General features: G+C 43.5%; 1 protein-coding gene across 1 annotated transcript in view; it reads left to right on the top strand.

The window, feature by feature from the left end:
* The first annotated feature begins 12,777 nt into the window (after positions 1–12,777).
* TNFAIP8 (TNF alpha induced protein 8) overlaps positions 12,778–20,702 on the top strand; it is a 95,356-nt gene continuing 87,431 nt past the window's right edge. The window contains exon 1 of the mRNA XM_038401736.2: positions 12,778–12,901. Within this exon, the coding sequence (XP_038257664.1) occupies position 12,901 (1 nt within the window). The 5' untranslated portion in view covers positions 12,778–12,900. The remainder of the gene's footprint in view (positions 12,902–20,702) is intronic.

Consider the following 20,702-nt stretch of genomic DNA (forward strand, 5'->3'; position numbering starts at 1 on the left):
TCTAAGTGTAAAGGAAACTGCAAATTATACTGTACCTGTCAATCCTTATAAAAAGAGGGTGACAGTGTCCAAAGGGCACAGGATCACAGCTGGAGCATGGTCAAAGGGTAGAATACTAAGTGTTTTATTTTTACGAGAAATAGCAGCTCAGTTCTAAATCACAGATTCAGTCCATTGAACAAAAAACTTTCTAAAAAATAGATTTTCTTCCTCCCTTTCTTCTTGCCTTAAAAATCCATTTTTGTTTGTAACTTGATACTGCTTTTCTTTTGCTCATGTTAACTAAAGAAATTGTTCAGTTTTTTTATATATTTTTCTTTTTCCTTGTACATTGCTACCATGCATCTCACCTTCTAATCTTATTCTGTATATCTGCCTTTTTTCTCTCCCACCTTTTCACACTCTTGGTCTATTACTGCACTGATTTCTTTCTACTATCCATTCTCCTCTTCCCCACAATCATGTCCTTCTACCTGCCAAGGTCCAAATGTAGAACAGCAGAAGATGCCCCAAATGACATAACATTGATGCAAGAGACTTCAACTCATTTGAGATTCATTCTTGTGTAAATAATTATGTAATCTTTAATTCTGAGGTAATTACCCTCTAAATGGAGACACCAAGTTTGTAGGCAGTGTAGGTAAGGTAACTTTACAGCAGTGATTCTCAAATGTTTATACTAGTGACCCCTTTCACATAGCAAGCCTCTGAGTGCAACTCGTTCCCCCCAATAAATTAAAAACACTTTGATATATTTACCACCACTATAAATGCTGGCGGCAAAACAGGGTTTGGGGTAGAGGCTGACAGCTCGCAACCCCTGCGTTGGAGAATTCCTGCTTTACAGTGCCTTCCCTCCAGAATTAAGTACAGTTGAGGTATGCTCAACCTGTCAGCCATAGATTCCATTTCTATAAAAATAATCTAACTCACAGAGGTTTTATATGTAGAACAGTTTGAGAACCATGATAGAAAGACAATACAGAAGCACAGAATAAATTGTCCATCCTATTCCACATGGGTGGGGGCAAGCAAGGATTTCCAAAAACGCATTCTCAACTTTGTAACCCTTTCTTCCGCTCCCTACTGATTATCTGCTAGCATATGAATAAAAAAAAATTTCCACTTAATTCTGCTGTGAAATCTAACATGTCATACCAATGTTACCTCTGGCTCACTGGACCAGCAGGGAGAAAAGACATGAGGCACCCTCTCTGCACAATGCTGACATGAGGTGGAGGAACATGTGTGTGGGAGTGGGGGGGTAGGGTAGGGCAGAGGACAAATCAAAGGCCCAGTGAGAACAGCCCCTGGAAGTTGGGAGGTTGAAAGTGAGTATGGGAACAAAGAAAGAAAGAAAAAGAAAGGGCAAAACAATAAACTAGAGCATAGGTGGGCAAACTATGGCCCAAGGCCAGATCCTGCCCAGCTCCTGAACTCCAGGCCAGACAGGCTAGTCCCCAGCCCCTCCCCTGCAGCCTCAGCTCACTGCACTGCCAGCACTCTGGCCTGCTGCTCTGAGCAGCATGGTAATGGGGCGAGGAAGTTGGATAAGGGGCAGGAGGTCCCAGGGACAGGGGGGTTGTATGGGTCAGGGGTTCTGGAGAGGGCAATCAGAGGGCGGGGTATGGATAGGAGTCAGGGTTGGATAAGGGGTGGGGTCCCACGGGGCAGTTAGAGAGATGGGGAAGTTGGGGAGCAGTGGGAGGTTGGATGGGGGAAGAGGGGTAAAGGGATGGGGTAGTTGGATAAATATGGGAGTCCTAGGGGGCTTGTCAGAATGTGGGGGTTGGATAGGGGTGGAGTCCCGGGGGGCAGTTAGGGGTGGGAGTCCCAGGAGGGGGCAGCCAGGGGACAAGGAGCAGGGAAGGGTGGGAGTTCTGAGGGGGGCAGGAAGAAGGGGGGCAGATAGGGATATGGGCCAGGCTGTTTGGAGAGGCACAGCCTTCCCCCTACCTGGCCCTCCATACAGTTTGGAAACCCTGATGTGGCAAACCTTGAACCAGAGTATGCTACATTCAAAGATGCCTTCAAGGATCAAGGTCAGCTTGACAAGGTCAGCTCCCAGACTGCTGTGCTGGGCAACACAAAATGGGGAAGAGATGGCCAGCCCTCTGTAGAGATAGAGGTGGTTAGGGACTATTTAGAAAAGCTGGACGTGCACAAGTCCATGGGGCCGGACGAATTGCATCCGAGAGTGCTGAAGGAATTGGCGGCTGTGATTGCAGAGCCCTTGGCCATTATCTTTGAAAACTCGTGGCGAACGGGGGAAGTCCCGGATGACTGGAAAAAGGCTAATGTAGTGCCCATCTTTAAAAAAGGGAAGAAGGAGGATCCTGGGAACTACAGGCCAGTCAGCCTCACCTCAGTCCCTGGAAAAATCATGGAGCAGGTCCTCAAAGAATCAATCCTGAAGCACTTAGAGGAGAGGAAAGTGATCAGGAACAGTCAGCATGGATTCACCAAGGGAAGGTCATGCCTGACTAATCTAATCGCCTTTTATGATGAGATTACTGGTTCTGTGGATGAAGGGAAAGCAGTGGATGTATTGTTTCTTGACTTTAGCAAAGCTTTTGACACGGTCTCCCACAGCATTCTTGTCAGCAAGTTAAGGAAGTATGGGCTGGATGAATGCACTATAAGGTGGGTAGAAAGCTGGCTAGATTGTCGGGCTCAACGGGTAGTGATCAATGGCTCCATGTCTAGTTGGCAGCCGGTGTCAAGTGGAGTGCCCCAGGGGTCGGTCCTGGGGCCCGTTTTGTTCAATATCTTCATAAATGATCTGGAGGATGGTGTGGATTGCACTCTCAGCAAATTTGCGGATGATACTAAACTGGGAGGAGTGGTAGATACGCTGGAGGGGAGGGATAGGATACAGAAGGACCTAGACAAATTGGAGGATTGGGCCAAAAGAAATCTAATGAGGTTCAATAAGGATAAGTGCAGGGTCCTGCACTTAGGATGGAAGAATCCAATGCACCGCTACAGACTAGGGACCGAATGGCTCGGCAGCAGTTCTGCGGAAAAGGACCTAGGGGTGACAGTGGACGAGAAGCTGGATATGAGTCAGCAGTGTGCCCTTGTTGCCAAGAAGGCCAATGGCATTTTGGGATGTATAAGTAGGGGCATAGCGAGCAGATCGAGGGACGTGATCGTTCCCCTCTATTCGACACTGGTGAGGCCTCATCTGGAGTACTGTGTCCAGTTTTGGGCCCCACACTACAGGAAGGATGTGGATAAATTGGAAAGAGTACAACGAAGGGCAACGAAAATGATTAGGGGTCTAGAGCACATGACTTATGAGGAGAGGCTGAGGGAGCTGGGATTGTTTAGTCTGCAGAAGAGAAGAATGAGGGGGGATTTGATAGCTGCTTTCAACTACCTGAAAGGGGGTTTCAAAGAGGATGGCTCTAGACTGTTCTCAATGGTAGCAGATGACAGAACGAGGAGTAATGGTCTCAAGTTGCAATGGGGGAGGTTTAGATTGGATATTAGGAAAAACTTTTTCACTAAGAGGGTGGTGAAACACTGGAATGCGTTACCTAGGGAGGTGGTAGAATCTCCTTCCTTAGAGGTTTTTAAGGTCAGGCTTGACAAAGCCCTGGCTGGGATGATTTAACTGGGACTTGGTCCTGCTTTGAGCAGGGGGTTGGACTAGATGACCTTCTGGGGTCCCTTCCAACCCTGATATTCTATGATTCTATGATTCTATGATCAGCAGTGCCAGAGGCACCAAGATAAGAGATTTCCCTGACCAGGAATCATACCTAAGTTGTGTTGTGGAAAGCAACAAATCCAGATCACTAACCCTGTCACTGTGGCTGATTGCGGTTAATAAAATGCTATGATTGCTTATGAACTCATTTCCATCTATGCAGATGGCTAGTAAATTCAGGTTTCCATAGGGCAATGCTAGTGAGTCCTCTGTAGGTTTCCTGGTGCTTGGGAGAAATTCAAAGTTCCACTGCAATTCAAACAGGGCTCCTGGCACTATGCACTGACAAGCTTGCCTGGCTTCTGATCAGTTGAAGCAGAGCCACACACACATAGTTCCTAGCCAGTCAGGAGGCAGAGTGCCCTGAGCTGGGGTTCTAGGCCAGTGAAGTTAAAATTAGACATATCTTCTTCCTCCCCCTGCCCCGATAGGGACAGTGGGTTGTTTTTTTAAAAAAATAAGTGCAGCTAGTTGTGTGGAAGAGCATTCCTGATGTTGCTTTCTGGCTGACATAGATGCTCTATTCTTGGCTTCTGACCAGTGGATGGGAAAATTTGCTCGAGTCTCATGGTTACCACTGACCCTCCTGAGGTGGACTGTTAAGGCTCTCCCCTACCTTCAGATGCCAACTATTAAGCCACCCATGTTGCAACAGAACATGGGTTCTGCAGCAGAAAATGGGATGAAAATGGCCTTGCCAAGGCATGACTTGCACAACAAATCCATTATCATTAGCCTCCTGGAAAGCCTTAAACTGCAGTTTTGGGAGTACTTCCATGAAAAGGATCGGAAAACAGAGGCATAGATTAGAAATCCCTTTAATGCAGAAATGACTAAGTGCTGTTATGTCACTTACAGTGACAAACATTAATGGACCTTTCCTGTGATGAGACATAGATGCTGAGATTTTCTGGGCAATCTATTGCTAACTTCTGGATTTCTGTGCAAGGAGACTAACCACACCTGTCATCTGCAGCTTTGAAAGCACTCCTGTCACTTCATTCACATACCTGTGTGAAGCTGGATTTTCAGCACTGACTTGACTGAAAAACAAATACAGGTTCCATCTCGCTGTTGAAGATGACCTCCATCTTTACCTCAGCCACACAGAGCCCTGCTTCAAGGATCTGTGTTCATCAATACAAGCTCACCCCTCCCATTACGTACAAATTTATTTTCATTTGTTACTGTTGGACAGAAAGATGGTCTTGCTATTATATTGTAAATTAAAATATTTCACGGCTACCTTTTGTAGATACAGCCTTGTAATGCATTTTTTATTTAAAATATAACTATTCTGAGTAACACAGGGCACTGGGGTCATATAATAATTTTTCTTGTCAGAATGGGGATGCAGTGCAATAAAATTTGAGAACCGCTGGCCTAGACTACCAGGGAGAAACCATGGGCTTCGCTACAGCAGCTGCTCATACGCCTGGGCCCCCATTAAGCGAAATGAAGTAGGGGAAAGCCTGCACTCCAGCAACCATGGGGGAGGGAGCGACAACACGTGCAAGGACCATAGCAAAAGACTCGCTATGCCATCTCTGGGAATCAAACTCAGGACCTTCAAATTATGAAACTGACTGCCAACTGGGCTAAGGAGGCTCTGCGGAAAGGCACTAGGTACTGCCATCTTGAGGGTCATTGGCACCTGACAGCACAGCACAATTCAGCTACAGGGTGAAACACAAGGACAGCTTGTGGCACTGCTGTCCTGTATGCAGACACAACCCTCCTGGCTACCCTGCAGTTGGCCACTCCCCACTATCCTTGCTGCACATAACCAACCCTACCATCCCTGAGGAGGAGGGACAATGGGAAAGCCTTCCATGACTGAGAATCAAACCCAGTCCATTGCAATGAAAGCACCAAATTCTGACCAGGGATAAGGAGCAAGAAACTCCCCATCTGCACAATGCTGACACAAGCTGGAGTACCATATAAGTGAGATGGCAAGACAGGGACTGGCCACAGGATAGGTCAGAAGCCCATCAAGACCAGGCCCTGGAGGTTGGAGTTTGAAAGAGGGTGCATGGGATACGGAATAACAAAGAAGGAAAAAAAAAAAAAAAAAAAAGAGAGACCTGAAAGGGAAAAACAAGAGTTTGTAGAAGCTCCTTCACTGGAAGTTTTCTGTCTTGGTAGTTTAGACTCAACAAATTCTCTCTCTCTCTGCAGGCGGTTAGACTAGATGTGATCCCGTCTAACCTCATGGTTCTATGATAAGACACTAGAACTTGCTGCATTCAAAACATCCGAGAATGAAAACAGCCTCCAAAGATCAGTCCTGGCAGAAGCACCGAAGCAGGGTCCTTGACCATGAATCGAGCCCATGGCCACCATACGCTCACTGCTTGACCATCAGGGAAGAACCACGGCTTTGCTTGGGCAACTGCTCATATGTGAGGCAAAATGCAGTAGGGGAAAGCCTGCACTCCAGCAACCACAGGGGATGGGAAACCTGAAGGAGAAAGGGCCATGGCGAAAGACTCACCTTGCCTTCTCTGAGCATGGAACTAAGAAGGTTCTGTCAGAAGGTGCCAGGCATTGCCACCTTGAGGTCAGTGGTACCGGACAGCACAGTTCAATTCAGCTGCAAAACAAAATAAAAGAACAGTTTGCAGGGTGGATTTAATTTAAATCAAATTGATTTAAATCATGATTTAAATAACTAGTCAGGAAGACTATTTAATCATGGATTTATACATAAAAGTGCATTCTTGTTGGTTGTTATAACCTTAAATACATATTCTTCACAATTCAGAGATAGATGTAGGTTTCATTTTTAGAAGGTACACACTATACATTTTTAAAGTGATTTATTTTGAAAACTTTTCAGATTAGTTTTACAGCTATCTCAGAAAATGAATGGTTGTTTGGTTATTTCATTTACCAAAGGTAAATGAAGCAGATATGTATGAGAGGTGAACTATCTCCAATTCAACAGGTTAATCATTAATATTTGGAGGATTTTCTTGCCATGCTGTATTAGGAGGAGAACATCACCAGACACACATTTAAATTGTTTTAGTTAACTAAAACAACAACGTTAGATATTCTGGATTTTTTTCTTCAACAGCAAATATATAATTTTAACAAAACAAGCATATGAATTTTTGAATTTAGTTAATCATTCAAGTTTTATAAAATCAGGTTTGTTTTTGTTAAAATTGTTTTTAACTAAAAGTTAAATTTAAATAAAAAAAACACAAAAATTAAATCGACTATGTCAGCCAGGTCAACATGAGAAACTTAAAATATGGGCTTCTGCAGCTAACTCGGTCGTCTTCATCTTCATTTTCATGTTTGTTCATAATCTGGAAAAGAAAAACAAGCTTTCCTGCTTTTTTCAGGTCCAAAACGATTTCTCAATTTGGCATGAATTAGTCCAAAGGAAGAAAATATTCCTTTCTACACCAGAAGAAGCTACTGCTGTTAAAAGTGAGATTATCACTTCAACAGTCTCTGAATCCAAGTGCTTACGTGACTTCCACCAGTTTACTGGTGTGACTTTCTTTAAAACATCATCAGCAAACATAGTTCTTGAATGATTCACCCTTAGCTCTGCAGTTTATTATAGTTGACATTATGGAAGGATGATTCCTGGATGTCCATGTCATAGCCAGCTCCTCTTCTTCAGCAGTTAAGGGTTTGACCCTGGTACCGAGTATTGAGAATATTTGCAAGAAAATGAACTGGAGATAGTGCTTCTCCCATTCTTTTTTTAATGCTTGTAATTTACCTCTGTCATTGCATAATTCTCTTTTTAAGATCTCACTCAATTCCTTCCAAATTTCCACAGCGTTGGCACTAAAACAGCTATTTCCCTGCATTTTGTTCAAGGCTACAGAAATTGGCTTCAGCATGTGTTCAACATTTCTCTTAAGCCCAATGTTGAGAACTTTATCTGTGACAGTGACACCTACTTTTTCACGATTTTGTTCACAAACTGTCATCAGATTAGGCCAGTTCTCGATATAGTGCTCAAAACAGTCTACTACTGAGTTCCATCGCACGTCTTCTGGAAGAATTAACATGGTTCCTCCCACTTTTTTCAGAGCAGCTGCTGCAAAGTGATTGTTATGGAAGCACTGCAATTATATGTTATTAGCTTGGGACTCTCTTCAAAATAATTTCTTCTTATTTTGGATACTTTTGCAGCATTGTCTGTGACCAAGCTGCGTACTAGACATTTGTATCCCCCCCCCCCCCCCAGTTTGTTATAGCATTTACTGCTGCTTCTTGTAAGTATTCTACTGCGTGTGCATTTCCTGATGTATCAGCTGTTTCTGTAAGGAAGACATTCCCTTCTTGTGTTGTCACACAAGCACATACAACACGATCATTGTGGACATTGCTCCATCAATCAAGACTCAAGTTAACAATTTTACCCTCTAGCTCTTTTGCACACTGCTCAATTTCTTTTTCATACACTTTATCCAGCAATTTGCCTGTGACTTTTACTCTGTTGGGTGAAATATATCCTGGTCTTAATGACTCAACCATGTTAATGAAGTGTGGATTCTCAATCATACAGAAAGGAGAGTTTGTTGCATAAACCAATGGGGCAATTTTTTCATCAATTACCTCTTTTTGTAATCTGCTGGTTCTTATCACAAATTTATCTATGGCTGTTTCTGTATGATGGAGATTTTTTTTATTTCTTTTTCTTACAGGTGATATACTGAGGCTATGTGACATATGTGATGTGACTGAAACACTATCCTTAGCAGATAACTCTGAAACTATAGAATATGATGGTGATCTTTAAGGTGGATAATCTTCAGAATCCTGTATGTTGAGGAGGGATTCTCCTAAACAAAATAAGTCAATGCAGTTATTTAATTACTATTACCATACTGCTCATTGAGTATTACTCATTGCATTCACTGACACTCAGTACTACTTTAAAGGTGAAATAGTAAAAAGAAGATCTGCCTATTTCAGCTATTTATTTTTTATCACAACTACATCTAAAATGATAGTATCATAGAGTAACAACTATATTTTTTGCTCAAACATGAGAATTCAAGAATAGTTCAGAAGGAAGACAGGCAATCCTTAAGAAAGAAGTATGAAATAAAAAAGTTTACCAACCTGAAGATCTTGCATGTTCAGATATGTTCCTTTCATCATCTTCAACACCGCTTCCTCCTGAGAAGGAACACTTCTCATGATGTTGCTTCATTTGGGCATCCAGGCCTTGCATGTCTATGTTGCACTGTTTGTATTGTGCACTCATGCCTGTCTTACCCACAGGTAGAGGAACTTCATTAAAATATTCCCAAACTGGGTCTCTTTTACAGCCTCCTGCCATTATAGGTTTTCCCTTCTAGTGAGAGAATGGTATGGTAGATCTCAAATCAATGAAGGCTACACTCAGAAAGACGTCAAGACTTCTGGAATATGCTGCTCAAACAGTTTCACTTTTGTTTCTACTGCCTGTCCCTCCCATCTTACAGTTATCTCCAGACTTCTCCTTGTCCAGATCTATTCCGCCCCCAACAATCTTCTATTCATTTAACTTTTTGAAACTTTGCACTTTTAGAGACTCTGTGCACATAAATTTACAGAGGGACAATAGGGTTGAGGTCTGTTATTTATCACCTCTATATATTTATTTATTTAAAAACATTTTTGCTGTGAACAAACGTGTTCCCAGAGGTAACATAAATCCACAGTTTGAGAACTGCAAAACTAAGCATCTCTGATGGTATCTTCTAGACTGAGCACTGAGTCCCATTGGGTAGATAGAAAGATTAACCCTAAATAATCTATACAGAAGCCGCTGGAACCCCATAAGGTTGGGTCCCTAATCCGTCAACTACTGGAACTCATTGACAATAGACTCTTGTCTAACATTACATGAATATATTGTCTCATACTATAGAATTAGAATTTATAATCCCTATTCCATGATGAGATAGTTTTAATTAAGATGCATTTTAGCTCAAAAATATCTTTAGATAGGTTTTTTCCTCGAAAAATATTTTATCCAAAAAATCTGATTTAATTTTTAAAAATTATTGATTTTTATCCACCCTGACAGCTTGTAACATCAACTTCATATGGGCAGACGCAGCTCACTTGGCTACCCTGCAGCTGGCCACCTCCCCCCTATTCTTACTGCACATACTCACCCTCACTACTCCTCAAGAAGGACAGCAAAAGGAAAACCTTACCCGACCCTGAATCGAACCTGGGCTATGGCAATGACACACCAAACCCTGACCACTCGAGAACCAGGAAGAAGGAGTAAGAATTTTTCTCCACACAATATTGATACAACGTGGAGGAACGTATATATGGGATGGGCAAAAGCAAAGCTTAAGAGCACACTGAGACTAGGCCCTAGAGAATGGAGTTTGAAAGTGATGATGGGAAAAGAGAAAAGAAGAAAAACATAACAGACTTGAAAGGGAAAAGCAAGTTACTGAAATACACTACATTCAAAACACCAGGTCCATGAAGAAGCCAGCCTTCAGGGATCAGCCCTGGTAAAGGCACCCAGGCAAGAGGTTTCCCTGATCAGGAATCAAAGCTAAGCAGAGGCATTTAAAACACCAAACCCTGACCACTAAAGCCTCAGGGAGAAGCAAGAAACTCCCTCTCCCAGAATACTGCTAGGAGCTGGAAGAACATGTATGTGGGATGGCAGGGTGGGAATGGGCTAGAGGACAGGTCAAAGGCCCTTGAGACAGGGCCTGGAGCATGGAGTTTGAAAGGGAGCATGGGGGAAGGGAAATTTTGTTTTTCACATGAACTCCTGCTTTGTTTTAATTATTTCCTCTTCAAATAGGATATTTTAGTGTTTTCAAGAAGAGCACTATAGCTTCTTCTAATCTAAAGAAGTAATTTTTTAGTAGTAGCACAACTTCTAAAATGAACTGCAGCCTGGCCATATTTCCACTAGTCCAGTTATTTATTTTAGAAATACAATCAACATTTACAACAGTGTTTTAATACCTCAGGAGTCTTCATTCCAGTGATGCCAATTAAATGGTTTAAATTACCTACAGATATATCAGTATAATTTGGACAATGGACCCACTTATTATGTACTGAGGTGATTTCATATCTAATTCTAAAGGGAATTTCCCCTAGACTTACAACCAAATTACAAGGTTAACCTATAACTCATGACCTTAATACCACCAAATATAGCTCCATGAACAACGCACTATACAAAACATGCCTTGTATTTTCCCCTCAATTTAATTTATAAGAATAAATACAATTCATGTTCATCTTCAGAAATTGAATATGTATTTACTCTAAATACCTTTAGAACCTGTTTCTCAAGTTAGTAGCTCTGCTTGTTAACTGACATTCTTCATAAACTCATATCCAGCTGACTCATATCTTTATCGTTATCTCGTATCTTTATCATATCTTTAGTAGAAAAATTGTTTTTGTTAAAGCTGTTCAAAATTAAAGGAATGGAAACCTATACAGCAGTCAGATCAATCAAACCTGACAGCTAAGAGTGTGTGCATGGGTGGAGAAGACAAAAGAATTGTTTGTTTGTTTTTTAAATCTAAAAATATTTGTAAAATTTCAAAATCCCTGAAAGATTGTTTTTGTAGTCACCTGAAGCTGTAGTCAGTGTCCCTCCTCAGAGCTAATTTTTTGTTCTTGCTTGTGTAATTCTCTATTGAATGTGAAACAAATGGTGTGTAATGAGCATGTGAATACAGTTCTTTTCAATGGTAGTATTACAACGACGTTTGAGAGAAACCAGAAGCCTCATAGAAACCTGGAGGAAAACTCTGGTCACAGCTCAGCATAACTGCGCCACAAACCAGTGTCACCTGCTATTCTTTTAATATCCTGTTTGCATAGTGGTCCTGGTAGGGTCATTTGGAATTCTTGCAAGGATAGAAGAAGTGAAGAGATGAAGCACAGGACAGACTTCAACTGAACTGTGACTTTTAATAACTGTAAAAAGAAAAGGAGGACTGGGGGCACCGTAGAGACTAACAAATTTTAAATTTGTTAGTCCCCGAGGTGCCCCAAGTCCTCCTTTTCTTTTTGCGAATACAGGCTAACACGGCTGCTGCTCTGAAACCTGTCATTAATAAATGTAATTACATTCACAAAATATAGCCCGCAGCTGTAACGATGCACGCCGGCTCTGCTGAGCACTATTAGGGCTTTGCAAGTGCACTCGAGAGAGACTGTGCACGCTCAAGCACTGAGTTTCCTGGCGTAGGTATAGCAGCTCCGAGGCACGGAGAGCTAGCGGGGCAGCTTGCTGGCGGGCGAGAGCTTCCGAGGAAGCTCTTCCTTTCCACCTCGCTACAGTCCAGCACGCTCGCTCCTGCCCTTTGCTCAAAAACAAGGGGAAATCACAGACTCTTGGCCAAAGTTAATGCCTCCCACCCGGGCGCGACCTCGCGGGCCCCTCTGCTGCATTTCCCACCCCGTGTTCAGAGGGGCGTGGTCGTGTCCCCTGCACGCTCACCTCCGCTCCCGGGCCTTCCCGGCAGAGCCCACAGCCCGCCACAGGGTCAGAGCCGCGCAGAACTGGGGGGAAGAGAGAGAAGCGCTTCGGCGGGGCAGTGGGAAAGGCCAGGCGATGGCAGCTCAGCAGGTCGCCCGGCCCCCCCCACCGGCCCCCTTCGCGCGCTCCAGCCCCAGCCCCCGCAGACGTTAACCCCTGCGGCACCTGGGCAGCGCGCGGGCGAGACCACGAACGACACAAATCGCCACCCTCCCCTTTTGCAACGCGGGGCGGGGCGCTCCGCTCCGCCCCGCCCCGCCCCGCCCCGCCCAGAGCTGGCCCCCGTCCGCACCAGAGCCTCGGCGAGCCCCGACTTCCCCGGCCACCTCACCTCGGCTGTCCCGGCCAACGTCCCCGCTGGCTGCTGCGATGGGGCGCGGGCCCCGGGACCCTCACTGGCCGCCTGATAGGCGCCGTTGAAACTCGACGGGTCCTGCCCGGGCCGTTCCGCGCCAGCGCCGCCCGCACCTGGCTCGGCCGGCGACACGGCCCCGCCCCATCGCTGCGAAGCCCGCCCCCGGGCCTCTGGCCCCGCCCATGCGCCCGGAGCGTTTCAGGGGGTTTCCCCCAGGTCGCGGCAGCTGCCGACTCCCAGCCGGGACTCGAGTCGCCGCACGCGCTGCCCAGGGAGCTGCCTCCTCCGCGGGGGTCGGAGCTGCCGCGCCCTGTCCCCGCACACAGTAAGTGGTGCTGCCGCCTGCGCGGGACCCGCGTGGACAGACGGACCGGCTCGCCCTGGGGCCGGGCGGGGGCTATCGGCTGCTCCATTGACGCTGCCGGTGCTGGGAGGGGGCTGCGGGGACAGGGCACTGGCTCCGCTCCAGCCGCCCTGTCTGGCCTGGGCGAGCCACCGCGTCCCCCTGCCCCTGTCTCCGTGGGGCTCGCAGTCTTGCCCCGCGGCTGGGAGTGTGCGGGCTACGCGGCGAGCTGCCCCGGCGGCGCTGGCTCTGCCTGCACAGCTCCCTGCGTGCAGTCAGAGCAGCCCGACTCGGCATGTAGCCGCTCTCCGGGTGATTCCGCCTTTTCTGTCCTACCTGGGTTGGCTCCTCTTCTCGTTTGTCTAAAATCTAGTGAGGAGATGGGGGGCAGTTTATTGCACACGCTGAGCACAGTTCCCTCCACAGGAAATCGCACTGTTTTACCTTGGCAGGCATCTGATTATTTGCAAATAAGAAAACCCAGCAGTCAAGCCTTGCCCTTCTAGATCTTGCTTCACAAGAACCTATATAATCATGCGAGTCAGTCCGGTAAACTCAACGGGCGACTCGTGCCCAAGTATCTTGTTGGATTGGGGCCCTGCAACCACTGGCTTCTTCTCCTTCCTCTGCGGGATCCTTTAGGACTCTGTCCCCCTCTATTTATTTGCTCTTTCCATGGGCTAGGCCGAGCCCGCTCTTCATCATGCCGGTTCCTGTACACCGAAATGACTGCCCCTGGAATTAGCTCTGACTTTAGAATCACGTAAAGGGAGTCAGAGTAGCAGCCGTGTTAGTCTGTGTTCACAAAAAGAAAAGGAGGACTTGTGGCACCTTAGAGACTAACACATTTATTTGAGCATAAGCTTTCGTGAGCTACAGCTCACTTCATCGGATGCATGCAGTGGAAGATACAGTGGGGAGATTAGCTCACGAAAGCTTATGCTCAAATAAATGTGTTAGTCTCTGAGGTGCCACAAGTCCTCCTTTTCTTTTTGCGAAGGGAGTAGTTAGGGTCTGAGGAAGAAACCCCCTTAAAGACGAAATATTGTAGTAACCAGCCAACTTGACATAAAAATTATGCACAGGGTGTAAGAAATAAACATTCATGTATGTTTCCCATATTTGACCATAAATGTGCTTTGACTGAAAACACTTTTCCAAACAAGTTGCCCCACTAATTGCTAGCGACAGGTGGCAGAATATGTATGTAGAATGACTTAAAATTATTCACAGAAGAGTGGTGAAAAAGAGCTAATTTCATGACCATTCTGAGGTGGACTAACATTGGTGTTATCCATGAATCTCTGGGGAGCAATGATGGTTCAAAATAAATTGTTGCCATTATTTTTTTAGCTGATTTCTAGTCTGACATGTTTATACCCAGAAACACTTGGCTGTTTTCTTAACTATAAAAATATTTTCTCACTGAGGCTCCAACATGAAGTAAATAAGCAGTGCTATTATTTGGGCTCTGAAAATTTTCACCTGTAGCAGCTTTGGAAGAATTAGAAAAATCTAGAGCAAAATACAATTACCAGTTGTGGTGTTCAGCATACACAAGTTGTGGGTATTTTAATTGTTTTAGAGCTATAAAATCTTGCTGACTGAAGTTTATAAAAAACTGTTTAAAGCTTATTTTAAATTTAATGGTTTTAGCTTGGGAAGATTTTTATTATGCCAGAGTTGTCTCAGGATAAAATTTTAAATGTTATAAATAAATTTTGCAATGAAAACTAATTAAATTGCCTACCTCTCCCTCCCACCCCCCAGGAAAAAAACTCCTTTTTTTTTTTTTGTCTGTCAAAAGAACACTTAATACACCCATTAACATATGTAACTTGCTTTTTTTCACAGATTTTTCAGGCCAGAAAGGATCATTCTGACTAGGTTGACCTCTTCTATAACACATCCCCCTCTCTGCCCCCCCCCCCAAAAAAAAAACACAACCTCTATCCAGCCCATAACTTTTCCTTGAGTTATCATGTATCTGTCTTTGAAAGTAACACTATCTGTGAGATGAGGTAGAAATAGCTATTTGTAAAATATATAGTGTATAATTGACTTACTGTGAGTTAAGGAGAGCACTTTGGAATTCAGTCTAAGGAGCTTTTTCTATTTCGAAACTTAGACCTTTATCTAGACAGTTGTTAAAGACATTTGCATGGTCGGATTTTTCACTGTGAAAGTTTACATAAATTCCAACATATGTGTATATGATGGAACTTATATACAAGAATACAAATAGTGGTTTGGGTTTTTTTGTTCTGTTTTTTACAACAACCCTAAGTCGTATTTCAGTCTGTATAAAAGTTTTGCTTTACCTAATGTTGCATGCATATTCTGAAATACTATACTTAACAGCCTACAGAAACTTCACACAAATTGTTTGCTCAGTGGAAAAAAAACTGACTAATCTGGTATATAGAAAGAAAAATGTCCATTAGTTGGCTGTTGTGTTCATTGGTTGGATTAACTGTTCAAGAATCATTTATCTATTGTCAGCTTTAAATCGGAAATTCCCTTTGAAAGACTGTCAAAAGCACAGTGGAGTGCTTACAATTGTTTAAAGAGGGGACTAGTTTTTTTAGTCTCTAGAGATCTAGATTGAAATCCTGTTTAGGTTTTATGTGAAAAGAATTTTTGTGGTCTCAATCTACTCCCTTGTGGACATCGCCAAAAGAGCACAACTGACAGTCTCTTTTTATGAGGCCCAGGGCACTAGTAGCAAGGGTGTTGCAGGTCAGGTTGAAGTGCATTAAATCCATGTTGGAAAACTTTCACTAAGCCTACATGTTTTATGCCTGGTTCTATCCCCTGCTGCTCTTCCCTTACTCTTACAAGCATTAAATCCACCAACATTTTAAAAAATAAAACATTTTTTATATTTATTATTGTTCATAGTTAACTTTTTTATATTATATATTCTTGTGAAGAACTTTAATTGTTTGTGGTTTAAGTTTCATGTTGATATATTTAACTCTTCCAGTAATTAAGGAAGGGCTCATTCACTCACATGATGCTAGAGAGGGAATATAGTTTTGAGTCACTATGGTTTCAAGTCAGGTGGGACACAGTCTATTCCTCAGAGCATTGCCTGGAGTATCTTGTTGCCATGTGTTATGAAAAAAGACACTACCAAATATTGCAGATTTCAAAATTTAACTCTTCATCTTTTAAAGAAACAAGCTAACACAACATAATGCATGTTTCATGTACTGAGTACTTTTTTGTGTTTAATACAATGTTTGAAAGTTGTATTGAAGATGAGAAAAACATTCTTGAGATTAACAGGTCAAATGTGTTCATGCATGCTTAGTTGCAACTCTCCTGTGGAGCCTCCTTCCTCTGTCAAAGTAAGAGGACCTAAAGGGGAGTTGGAGGATAAGATCTAAAGAAGCCAGCAAAAGGTATTGGCTGTAAGTGGGGTAGGGAGGAATGAGAATTTGTATTTGGAGGAGGGATTTGGGAGGTTTGTGAGGATGAATAAATTGTGTCATGCTGGAGCTTTTCTCTTCTTTTTCTTTTTTCAACTCTGAAGTCAAATTTCATGTGAAACTCTGTTCTAGTAAAACTTATCATGGAGATCTAAGCAGAAGCACATATTGCTCAGATTTCAAACAGAAGCCACCTACTGTTTGCACAGATGACAGAAGGCTACACACTCCCCTTTTATAGTTGACATCAGCTGACTAAACTTGAGCTATAGTGAACATAGTAAGTAAATGTGTCAGTTTAGGGGAAAGTTCTTCTTAAATTTCTACTGCTACGCAGTGGGAAATAGTTCTTGTTTCAAATGACCAATGGTTAGAACTGTTAACTTTGTCTAACATGTTATGTGCCAATCTGAGAGCAATAAAATGCTTGAAACTCTGTAGTGAAAATATGCTGGGCCTGCAAAACAATACGCCATACATACCAAAAATACTGAGTAACATATCAGGTGGTTTTTAAAGCAGTGGTTTTCAAACTTTTTTTTCTGGGGACCCAGTTGAAGAAAATTGTTGATGCCCATGACCCAACAGAGCTGGGGATGAGGGTTTTGGAGTGTGGGAGGGGCTCAGGCTGGGGCAGAGGGTGCAGGGGTAAGGGCTGCCTGGTGGATCTGGGAATGAGGGGTTCAGGGTGTGGGAGGGGGCTCTGGGGTAGGAGCTCAAGGTGCTGGGCTGGGGGTGCAGGCTCTGGGGTGAGGCTGGGGATGAGGAGTTTGGGATGCAGCAAGGGCTCCAGGTTTGGTGGGGGGCTCAAGGCTGAGGCGGGGGTTGGGGTGTAGTAGAGGGTCTGGGCTGGGGGTGCAGGGATGAAGGGTTTGGAGTGCAGGAAGGGGTTTCATGTTGCGGGGGGGGCTCTGGGCTGGGGCAGTGGGTTGGGGTGCAGGAGCGATTCTGGGCTAGGGCTGCAGGCTCTGGGCTGGGGCCGCGGATGAGGGATTTGGGTGCAGGAAGGGGTTCCACGTTTGAGGGGATGCTCAGGGCTGGGGCATGGGGTTGGGGCATGGACTGACCTCCAGCGGCTCCTGGTCAGCAGCTCAGTCAGGGTGCAGAGGCAGGCTTCCCGCCTGTCCTGGCACCACGGACCACGCTGTGCCCCGGTAGCAGCCAGCAACAGGTCCGGCTCCTAAGCGGAGGTGTGCAAGCAGCTTCATAAAAAGAAAAGGAGTACTTGTGGCACCTTAGAGACTAACAAATTTATTAGAGCATAAGCTTTCGTGAGCTACAGCTCACTTCATCGGATGCATGCAGTGGAAGATACAGTGGGGAGATTAGCTCACGAAAGCTTATGCTCAAATAAATTTGTTAGTCTCTAAGGTGCCACAAGTACTCCTTTTCTTTTTGCGAATACAGACTAACACGGCTGCTACTCTGAAAGCAGCTTCATGTGACTCTTGCCCGCAGGCATCACCCTTACTAGCTCCCATTGGCCAGTTTCCAGCCAATAGGAGTGCAGAGCCAGTGCTTGGGGTGAGGGCAGTGCACAGAGCCTCATGGCTCTCTTGCCTAGAAGCCAGACCCGCGGCTAGCCTCTTCCGAGGCACAGCACGGTGTCGGAAAAGGTAGGCACTAGCCTACCTTAGCTGGGGAGCATCGCCAACGGGACTTTTAATGTCCCAGTCAGCCGTGCTGACCAGAGCAAGGCGACCCAGTGGCTGATGTGCTGCAACCCAGTACTGGGTCGTGACCCACGGTTTGAAAAACAGTCTTAAACCATCCCCCATAGTCCATTTGTTTACTAATTTTTTAGAGCTTCATATATTAGTTCGAACTAAAGGGGAATTTCTAGATACACTCTTGGCCAAAAAACTTAAAAATCTTTCTAAAGTTTGGCTTTTTGTTCGTATTTGGACTCCTAAACAATTAGTGTGATTTTTTTTTTTTTTGCAAGTGTAGAGCACCTGGCATCTCCATTGACTAACTTTTTTTGCCCTCAAAAAGGCCAATTGTCAAGAAGAAGTTTTTAAAGAAGTTTTTAAACTGGTTTATATTGCATGCAGAATAAAAAAAATTAAGTGCCGTGGGTTTGATGAGTAATCAAGAATGAAAAGAGTTCACACCATAATCTGCATTCGTTTTAGAATGGAAACCAACAAAAGAGCTTTAAAAAAGAAAAACAAATTTATAAACTTTAGTTAATGAAATTGAAGTTAATTTTGTCATTATTTTAAGTTCCAATATTAATTTCCCAGACAAAAATTATAGAATCATAGAATTGGAAGGGACCTCGAGAGGTCATCTAGTCCAGTCCCCTGCACTCAAGGCAGGACTAAGTATTATATAGACCATCCCTGACAGGTGTTTGTCCAACCTGCTCTTAAAAATCTCCGATGATGGAGATTCCACAACCTCCCTAGGCAATTTATTCCAGTGCTTAGCCACTCTGACAATTAGGAAGTTTTTTCCTAATGTCCAACCTAAACTGCCCTTTCTGCAATTTAAGCCCATTGCTTCTTGTCCTATCCTCAGAGGTTAAGAACAATTTTTCTCCCTCCTCTTTGTAACAACCTTTTATGTATTTGAAAACTGTTATCATGTCCCCTCTGTCTTCTCTTCTCCAGACTAAACAAACCCAATTTTTTTCCAATCTTCCCTGATAGATCATGTTTTCTAGACCTTTAATCATTTTTGTTGGTCTTTTCTGGACTTTTTCCAATTTGTCCACATCTTTCCTGAAATGTGGTGCCCAGAACTCGACACAATACTCCAGTTGAGGCCTAATCAGTGCGGAATGGAGTGGAAGAATTGCTTTTCGTGTCTTGCTTACAATACTTACTTGCTTACAATACCCCCCCCCCCAAATTTTTGCTTTTTTGCTATAGCATTACACTGCTGATTCATATTTAGCTTGTGATCCACTATGACCCCCAGATCCCATTCCACAGTACTTCTACCTAAGCAGTCATTTCCCATTTTGGATGTGTGTGACTGATTGTTCCTTCCTAAGTGGAGTACTTTGCATTTGTCCTTTATTGAATTTCATCCTATTTACTGCAGACCATTTCTCCAGTTTGTCCAAATCATTTTGAATTTTAGTCCTATCCTCCAGATCACTTGCAATCCCTCCCAGCTTGGTATCATCCGCAAACTTTCTAAGTGTACTCTCTATGCCATTTTCTTAATCAAGATATTGAACAGAACCAGACCCAGAACTCATCCCTGCAGGACCCCCTTGTTGTGCCCTTCCAGCATGACTGTGTACCACTCTCTGGGAATGATTTTCCAACCAGTTATGCACCCACCTTGTATGTTAAATTGGAGTTTAGATTGAGATTATGGATCAGTAATTTAGGCAAAATACATTATAGGCATGTTGCCATTATCCCCAGACCACCTGTTTTTTTTAGGATATTCAGTTAAGATTAAATTTAAAAGAAATGCCAACATGTTAAGGTATGGACAATGCACAGTTAAGGCACCCAATCACCTTTCACTCTGTCCTATAGTGACACCATACTGTAAGTGTATGCATCTTCTTCATAAAGTTTGTGGTGCCTGATTAGATTATGTTGGTTTTTAAGAACATCAATTTTTTTCATTTTTCTTTTCCTTCATTGAGTCACCTTAACTGAATTTCCTGAAGAAAATATCTAGTTTGGGGATAATTGCAACTTCATTAATTTCAGAGGATGTTCGGTATTTTTCATAAGTTTAAATCTGAACTGAACCTTAACTATGGAAATCTAAGCAAGCCCCTGCATAATTAGTGACTTCTCAAAACTCAGTATTGTTTTTGATGGTTCTGCAGAATTTGTGTAAACTTTACCAGCTAGTCCTTGCCTAAGTGCGTTTATATAAACCAATGGGTCTGGATACAAATAACTGTATAACTGTCCTTCTGCAGGATGCTATGCAATGAGCATCCTGTGTTAACCACAGATCAGAATTATCTGTACACAATGTATTTAAAAAGACATGCTGATTTGGAAAGAGCCATCAATAGTTTGATTTCTTTAGAATTTAACTGCTTGACAGGAGTGTGTTTATGGGGAAACCACATTACTACTCTGACAAATAGGGAGTCGCACAAGATCTGAACAAGCTTGGAGAAACTCCTAGAATAAGATACATATATCGCAAATTAGACAACCCAAAACAAAGTTAAAAGATGTGGTTTGATGTGAAATTCATGCATAGAAAGTTTTGCTGCAACAATCAATTATTCAAAAGCCAAATCAACTTTAATCATTTTTAAAGTTTTCAACTTGTTACGTATTGTTTTTTATATTATTTATATAAAATAGATCATTGCTGATAAGCGGCCATATTGCCTTTGTGGTAAACTAGTGAAGTTT

This window comes from Dermochelys coriacea, chromosome 5 (genome assembly GCF_009764565.3).
Source record: "Dermochelys coriacea isolate rDerCor1 chromosome 5, rDerCor1.pri.v4, whole genome shotgun sequence".
In the NCBI taxonomy this organism is placed as follows: domain Eukaryota; kingdom Metazoa; phylum Chordata; order Testudines; family Dermochelyidae; genus Dermochelys; species Dermochelys coriacea.